Source organism: Zea mays, chromosome 9 (genome assembly GCF_902167145.1).
Source record: "Zea mays cultivar B73 chromosome 9, Zm-B73-REFERENCE-NAM-5.0, whole genome shotgun sequence".
Lineage (NCBI taxonomy): Eukaryota > Viridiplantae > Streptophyta > Magnoliopsida > Poales > Poaceae > Zea > Zea mays.
Genome location: NC_050104.1, coordinates 128,673,160 through 128,681,583, shown reverse-complemented (window position 1 = coordinate 128,681,583; position 8,424 = coordinate 128,673,160). Strand labels below are relative to the sequence as shown.

The following is an 8,424-nucleotide window of genomic DNA, read 5'->3' as shown; positions in this document are numbered from 1 at the left end:
TTGAAATAATGTATTAAATAGGGAATAAAATAGGGGATCGAGTAGAGATAGCCTTACGCTGGCTGAATAAATCTGAGATGGTTGTGCAGTTGTGCTTGCGAGTTGCGAGCTGCAAAACTAAAAAGTGAACATATCTGGTACAAACTAACCTTTACGTGCAAATGTGCAAACTTTTAATCTGGGCCACATGATGTTGATCCAAGGAACACAGAGGCATGAATAATTTTGTACTTAACCGTCCGCTGCTAACCACATTTTTTAAATTCTCTCTCTCACTATTTCATCTCGGTACACTCCTTAGATCAACATTATGTGATTCAGATTAAAATTTTACACGGTTGCACGAAATATGTTTCCAACTAAAAAAACAGGGAACCCGGATGGAGCGAGGGACCTGGAGGCGGAGGGTGAAAAATGAAAGGAGACGCATGACTGGAAAGGGTGGCTTTTGCTGCGTCTTTCCTTTGACGTCAGCGAGCGAAGAACTACTTCTTTCCCTCCCTCTCTCATCATTCTCAGATCTCCCGCTCCCTCCTTCCCTTCATCTCTCTGAATCCTGCTGCCCACCTCGCCGTCCTCGCATTCCGCCGCTCGCTCTCGCGATCCGGCAGCTTCCTCTTCGCCGTCGTTCTTGCCTCACCTCGTCCGCTATCCTGTAAGCTGCTGCTGGGTCACCCGTGGCTGGACTCGACCCCGCCGGCGCCGCCTCCGGGGGCTGGGTTCGCCGGATGTTTATCGGCTCCTGATCCATCCGGATCCCGGATCCGCCGCAAAGGCACCGCCTTTGTAGGTTCTCCGGGCCCATGCAGGAGGGTTTGGCGATTCGGCGGTGAGGCAGGGCTCTGGTTTAGTTCTTGCGTTGGACTAGCCCGGAGATGCTTCGTGGAACGGGGCACGGCGGCGGGGATGCGCGGAGGCGGGCACTGCGCTCGTCGCGGCGGCGTCTGCCCGGGTGGATCTGGTGGCTTCTCGGGATCTTCCTCCTTGTCGGGCTCATGCTCTTCGTCCTTCACCACAACCAAAAGGAGCAGTTCCGGCCGCCCGTCGTGGTAAGTGCTGCAAACCTGGTCTTGTGTAGCTTTCAGATTGCTTAATTCTGCGAGATCTTCTGAAAGATCTCTGCTTTACTGTTATTGATGGAAAATTGTGGAGAAATTAAGTGTCTATGTTTTTGTCACCTGATTCTGCTACGAGGTCTCGATTAGCACTACAGTTTGTGATCTTTTAAGTGTACGCGAGAGTGCTCATGTTTTCATGTTGTAGACTCGTATTTACATGCACCGAATGTTATCTATGTTTGTAGAGAACGAGGTTTTGGCATTAGTCTCCAGAGTATGGCTGTATGGCTGGGTGGTATAGGCTCTTGAGTATCAGAGTACTTTGCCCTAGATCTTTATTGCCATTTTTCAGTTTTGGATCCACTTTTCCATTTTATGGAAATCTTAGTTGCCACATCCTATTTCTTTATGGTAGAAAGTGTTTTTGGTTAATCATGATTGGTTGTTAGAAATGGCAAACATGGTATGTGATTTTAGGAGTTCATGTAGCATGATAGATAGTCTGTCCCTGTACTTTTTTTGGTGATCTGTTCAAGCACTTAGGTAGGGTGTCGTTCTCACAAGGCGGTTTCACATCCTCACTGTTAATAACAAATACTATTCACGTACTAGGAAGATGAGTGCTTTCTTCTCATCTGGGGTGGACATGTAACAGAGAAGACCTAATCTGTATTATATGTCAATGTTCAGTAGTATGTGTAAATTGTGATGTCGTACTTTGATAAGTTCAAGTGATTATTTAGGGCCTTCTTGTTGTATCTGAACACTCCCAAAAGTATGGCATTTGGCAGCCATCATTCATAATTTCTTTTTTATGTTTCTTTTGGCGTCAAGCAACTTTCAGTAACACTTAAGCCTTCTCTCTCTCTCTTAATTTGTAATATTTTAATGGCATGGATTTGAATCGCTTCACTGAATTTCTTATTATAGCAATAAATCGTACCTGTGATACCTGTTTGATGAGCCTTTTGAAACTGCACAATTGAGAGTTGAAGATGCCAAAGAGAAATCAGATGAATCATGAATAGAATAGGATACTGCCAAGGTATATGAGACCATTGTTGATTTTAGCTTATGGTATAGGCTTTCTTTCAATAAAAGATAGCACCAAGCACTTAGTTGTTGTCAAAGGTTTGCAAACCTGTTACCTATCTGGTTAATTTTGGATGAATTTAAATTCTACTTCAGAAATGGCAGCTTCACATGACTTTTCTTCACTGGAAAGTGATGTTGGAGGAAATATCATTTTAAAATAAAAACCTCAATAGTACTGATGCTATGAGAATGGACTACTCAAATTAAAAATGTTAACACTTTCACATCTCATGGACTGTAGTTCAAAGATTGAGGTTTCTTCCTTCGTTTTCTTTTGTGCAAACTTGATTGGCTGCTTCTGCTGTAAGCAAAGTAACTGTTCCATTTATGAACAAATTGCCCCTGTGCATATTCTCATGTTTTTCTTTTGATTTATTTCAGGATAATGGTTCAGAGATGGAGGAAGTCCCTCGTGAGAAAGTGAATTTCTCAGAAGAGCTTTTGAGCAGCACATCATTTGCTCGCCAATTAGCGGATCAGATGACTTTAGCAAAGGCGTATGTCATCCTTGCAAAAGAGCATGATAATCTTCAGCTTGCATGGGAGCTTAGTTCGCAGATAAGGAATTGTCAAAGATTGCTCTCTGAAGGGGCAGTTAGTGGGAGAGCAATCACTAAAGATGAAGCCCATCCTATAATAAGCCGGCTAGCACTGTTAATATACAAGGCTCAGGACTCTCACTATGATATCAGCACAACAATAGTGACATTGAAGAACCATGCCCTGGCACTAGAGGAGCGTGCAAAGGCAGCAATTGTTCAGAGTGCTGAGTTTGGCCAGTTAGCAGCAGAATCCTTCCCGAAGAATCTGCACTGTCTAACTGTGAAACTGACAGAGGAGTGGCTTCGGAACCCGAAGCATAGGAGTCGCTCAGAGGAGAACCGGAATTCCACACGATTGGTGGATAATAATCTGTATCATTTCTGTATATTCTCTGATAATGTGCTGGCCACTTCAGTTGTTGTCAATTCTACAGTCTCCAATGCAAATCACCCTCAACAGCTTGTGTTTCATGTGGTCACTGACAGAATCCATTTTGGCGCAATGTCAACATTGTTCCTCATAAATGACTTCAAAGGTTGTACTGTTGAAGTCCGATGCATAGATGAGTTCTCGTGGTTGAATGCTTCTTCATCTCCTCTTGTCAGGCAACTATCTGAGGTTGAAACTCAGGGTTACTATTACTCAGCTGGTTCCAAGAATCCTGAAAGAGAAATAAAATTCCATAATCCAAAGTTTGTTTCTCTACTGAACCATTTACGGTTCTACATTCCTCAGATACTTCCCAACTTGGAGAAGGTGGTGTTTCTTGATGACGATGTTGTGGTGCAAAAGGATTTGACTCAGCTGTTCTCCATAGAGCTGCATGGCAATGTCATTGGAGCAGTGGAAACTTGTTTAGAGTCGTTTCATCGGTATCACAAGTATCTAAATTTTTCGCATCCTACTATCAGCTCCAAGATTGATCCACATACTTGTGGATGGGCTTTTGGAATGAACATTTTTGACTTGATAGCTTGGAGGAAGGCAAACGCCACATCATTGTATCATTATTGGCAAGAGCAAAATTCTGACCTATTGCTCTGGAGAACAGGAACTCTTCCTGCAGGCCTTTTGACATTTTATGGCCTGATGGAGCCCCTAGACCGCAGATGGCATGTCTTGGGTCTCGGGTATGATGTAGACATAGATGATCGTCTGATTGAGAGTGCTGCTGTTGTGCACTATAATGGAAACATGAAACCCTGGCTGAAGCTGGCTATTCGCCGTTACAAGTATATATGGGAACGGTATGTGAATATCTCACACCCGTATGTTAGAGAGTGTATGTTGCATTAGAAAGTCTGCAAATCTCTGTATGTTCTTGCATGGCACTGAAGCTGCATGCTTCAGTTTCTTCACATGAGGCTGCTTTTGAGCACCTTATGTGCCGGAAAGTTCCAGAGGTAGAATATATACTCAAGGGACAGCATCAAAGAAGTCAACTGTTAAGTTTTCTTTTTGGGTTGGGAGAAGATTCATTTTGGGATGAAAATAATTCCTTTGCAGAGTTTACATACAATTTGGACTGGAAAATTTAGCAGTCTAACCAGATACATCTGGATAGATACTGTAAAAGAGATACAGTTGGATCAATGGACATTCTTTTTTTTAGATTTAGGAAATGCAAATTGTGAGCTCAACTGTGCAGGGCCAGTGGTGTTGGATTCTTTTAGTAATATCTTGTTTTATACCGGCGAAGAAGGCTCTGCCTCCCTCGTATAAGTAGCTCCTTTGTGCTTATTCGTACACTATGAATTCAGTTGGATTTCATACACTATGGCATCCTTCTTTTCAGAGGAAAATGCATGTAGGTAGATCCAGATCTGGTCGGCAGGTTTTCATGTGTTTCGTTTTTCATGTGCCGTCTGCAATGCATGCGTGCTTCATCATGATCTACACATATATTACGTGTGAATGGAAGAAAGACGTCTCATGTGTTTGAGCGACACGGATTGCATCTCCGCAGCTGGGAACGGCTAAGGTCCCTCGTTCGGTTGTTAAGGATTAGCTCGGCACGATTCTTAGCCGCATTGTTTCTATAATTTATATAAACTTTTATTTATCAGCCGAAATGATTTCAGATGTAATCAAAGAAATCTCGAAAGCGTTGTTGCGGTAATAGACTTGGTACCGTTAGAACTAATCTATTGTGATTTATTCTAATTGAGTTGTTGAAAGATGGCAAGAGATACTTCATAGATGATTGTACTAGATTTTGCTACATGTACTTGTTAAAATCAAATGATAAATCATTACATCATTTAAAATCTATAAAGTTGAGGTAAATAATCAATTAGAGAAGGAAATTGGACGGTTACGGTCTAACCGTGGGGATATTCCTTAAATGAGTTTTCTGAGTTTTTTTATGGAACATGATATTATTCGTGAGAGAACATCGTCATTCTCACCACAATTTAATGAGATTGCTGAAAGAAAGAAATGTGTTCTACCTGAATTAGTATTTACATGTTAGAGACAATAGAATTATCTAAGTAACGGTGGGGTGAAGCAAAGATGACAGTGTATTATATTATATTCTAAATAAAGTGCCCACAAAGAACAAAAAATTACACTATTCGAGGAATTAATGGATAATAAGAGATACAAGGGATTGTAATGTACAATTTTCTTACCTTTGTTTGTCACTACCGATGGCTTGGAGGCATAAGAAATTGCATTGGAGTGATATAGAAAATACTAGAATATGTACGATAACAAGTAAGATACTGTGCAAAATTGCACTAGCATACAGAAAATTGTCCCAAGGACAATGCCCGAAAAGATAAGGCATTCATATCTGCAACAACCACTAGTACAATTTGGCTCTATACAAGCGGTAGACTTTTTACATCACAGGCGGTTCGGTTAGAAAACCGCCTGTGATGTCCCAGGCGGTTTAGTACGCCTGTGATGTAATAGTATCATAAGCGGTTTTTGTTTAGGACCGCCTGTGGTGCTCTATCCTTTTCACAAGCGGACCCTAAGACAAAACCGCCTGTGATTGTAAAAATATGAAAAATACAATTTAAATATGAAAATAATTTTAATTTTTAACAGAAATATGCAAATACAATTTAAATGAATTAATATTTAATTTTTAACAATAATATGCAAATACAATTTAAATGAATTATAATAGCACACATAGATAACTAGAGAGATTTTAAATTAATTGGCAACCACAATTCATAGTCGATCATACATGATAACAAATACAATTTGATTCATACAATTTTTCATGAACTACCATTTTTCCGCATGTATGGCTTAAGTTCTTATCAATTTTCTTTTCCACACGCTTGATTCTCTCTGGACCGTTAAAGACGAACATCTCTTCATACTTATTGTATTCCTCATCTTGGTCTCCCACATTCTCAACTCCAACAATTTTTTGCTTTCCAGAAATAACTACATGCATCTTCTCATCTGCTGGATCGAGTACATAGAACACTTGTGCAACACATTCGGCGAGAACCCACAGGTCATCTTTATATCCTACTTTCTTTAAGTCTACCAGTGTGAGTCCGTAGTTATCCACTATCACCCCCACGAGATGTTGTACCCATTGGCACTTAAATAAGGGTATTTTCATGCTTGGGCCATAATCAAGTTCCCATATTTCCTCTATGAATCCAAAATATGTGGTCTTCTGTCCATGTAGGTCAAAAGCATCAATACGAACACCGCTATTTTGTGCAACACTTTTCATGTCTTTTGATTTAGTGTAGAATGTGTACCCATTGATGTCATATGCTTGCCATGATGTCACAAAACACGATGGCCCAGAAGCCAAATTCTTCATTGTTTTCTCTTCCGAAGAGTCTCCGAATGGGATGTTTTTGTCCATTAACCATTCGCTGAAACGATGTTTGTGCTCCCTCATGATCCAGTCCTCTGTGCGGTTCTGATTTTCTTTACGAAGCTCATTCAGGTGTTCCTCTATGTAAGGCTCGGCTATCGTGAGATGTTGTAGTACACTACCATGAGCACAATGTACTAGCTTGTAATCCTCAACGCGAAAAGTTTTCTTGCCCATTCTCCCTCTCCCACATAGTTTACCCTCATGTTTAGGTACAGGCACACCTATCATTGTTCCGTCACTGATGTAATCTATACAGCTCTCAATCACTTCTTCTGTAGTGTATCCCTCCATGATTGAACCCTCTGGGTGAGCGCGATTTCGCACATAACCTTTTAATACTCCCAGGTATCGCTCCAACTGAAACATATGATGTAAATATAGTGGCCCTAATATTTTTATCTGATCCACGAGATGTATGATTAGGTGTACTTGCATATCAAAAAATGATGGAGGAAAACACATTTCAAGCTTGCACATAGTCTCGATGATGTATGCCTTTAGATAGTCCAAGTCTTCTAAAGCTATTACTTTTTGTGAAACCGCATTGAAAAAGTAACACAAGCGTGTGATGACAACTTTGACATGCTCTGTTTCGAGGGCTCTTACCGCAATTGGGAGGAACACCGTCATCATCACATGGCAGTCATGAGAGTTGTAGCCAAATAGAGACAAGTCCTTCATCCTGACTAGTCTGCTGATATTGGATGAGAAACCTGTGGGCACTTTGACCCCACGCAAACATTTGCAAATCTTTGTTCTCTCCTCAACTGACAAGTTGTAGCTAGCTGGGGGAGGTAAGGCTTCCCTTTGCCACTATCCACTGGATGAAGTTCCGGTCTGATTTGAAGATCTACTAGATCATTGCGTGATTTAAGTCCGTCTTTTGTCTTACTCGGCATGCCCAGCAAGGTTCCAATGATGCTGTCAAAAACATTTTTTGTTACATGCATCAAATCAATGTTGTGGCAAATTTCCATATCCTTCCAGTATGGGAGGTACTTGAAAAATATTGATTGCTTCTTGAAAGTTGTGTAAGTTGAAGGGTCAGTTCTCTTTCTCTTTTCTCCTTTGTTATTTCCCTTTCCGAATACAACATGAATGTTCTTTACAATTTCAAAAACAAGTTTCCCACTATAAGGCTTTGGTGCACCTTCACTTTCCAGTTGATTGTTAAATTCCTCTTTCATCTTTCGGTACTTATGCTGCTTCATCAAGAACCGTCTGTGTCCCATGAACACCAACTTCTTGGATGATTTAAGGTACATGGAAACCGTTCCATCGACGCACACTACACAACCATTCTTTCCTTTAGTTTTTTGCCCTGATAGTGTGGCGCCACCGGGAGAATCATGGATGGTAACAAATATAATTGCTCTTAAGTTGAAATACTCACGGCAATACTCATCCCATATTCTAACTCCTTCATTCCAGAGCTTTGTCATATCTTCCATAAGAGGTTCTAGGAACACATCAATATCAACACCAGCTGATTTCGGACCTTGAATAAGAATAGTCAACATAATATACTTTCTTTTGTGACACAACCATGATGGAAGGTTGTACATCGTTAAAGTCACGGGCCAGGTGCTATGTACACTTCTTTTTTCACCAAATGGATTCATTCCGTCTGTACCCAAAGCAAATCTTACATTTCTGGTTTCTTTGGCAAACTCAGGATACATAAGATCGAAATTTTTCCATTGTGATGCATCAGCAGGGTGTCGAATCTGTTTGTTATTCTGCTTGCGATTTTCAGCATGCCAACGCATAAGCTCAGCCTCCCTAGGATTTGAGAACAAACGTTTTAAGCGATCAATTACTGGAAGATACCACATCACCAAAGCTGGGTTCTTTGACTTCTTTTTC

The 8,424-nt window shown here is 40.9% G+C and overlaps 1 protein-coding gene across 2 annotated transcripts; it reads left to right on the top strand.

Moving 5' to 3' along the window:
- Positions 1–440: 440 nt before the first annotated feature.
- Positions 441–4,468, top strand: LOC100285419 (uncharacterized). 2 transcript variants are annotated; one of them, XM_020543720.3, is made up of 3 exons: positions 441–1,049; positions 1,989–2,103; positions 2,535–4,468. In XM_020543720.3, the coding sequence occupies exon 3, from the start codon at positions 2,550–2,552 to the stop codon at positions 3,990–3,992; it is 1,443 nt and encodes a 480-aa protein (XP_020399309.1). In that variant the 5' UTR covers positions 441–1,049; positions 1,989–2,103; positions 2,535–2,549; the 3' UTR covers positions 3,993–4,468. The 2 variants fall into 2 exon arrangements, with proteins under 2 accessions (XP_020399309.1, NP_001151784.1); NM_001158312.2 differs by lacking the exon at positions 1,989–2,103 and having other exon boundaries at positions 483–1,049; positions 2,535–4,436.
- The last annotated feature ends 3,956 nt before the right edge of the window (positions 4,469–8,424 follow it).

Bases quoted from the DNA above. Each gene is read 5' to 3' on its own strand.
- LOC100285419 (NM_001158312.2), top strand. From the start codon at position 876: ATGCTTCGTGGAACGGGGCACGGCGGCGGGGATGCGCGGAGGCGGGCA. The intron at 1,050-2,534 runs GTAAGTGCTGCA...GATTTATTTCAG, and splicing joins AGTTCCGGCCGCCCGTCGTG to GATAATGGTTCAGAGATGGA.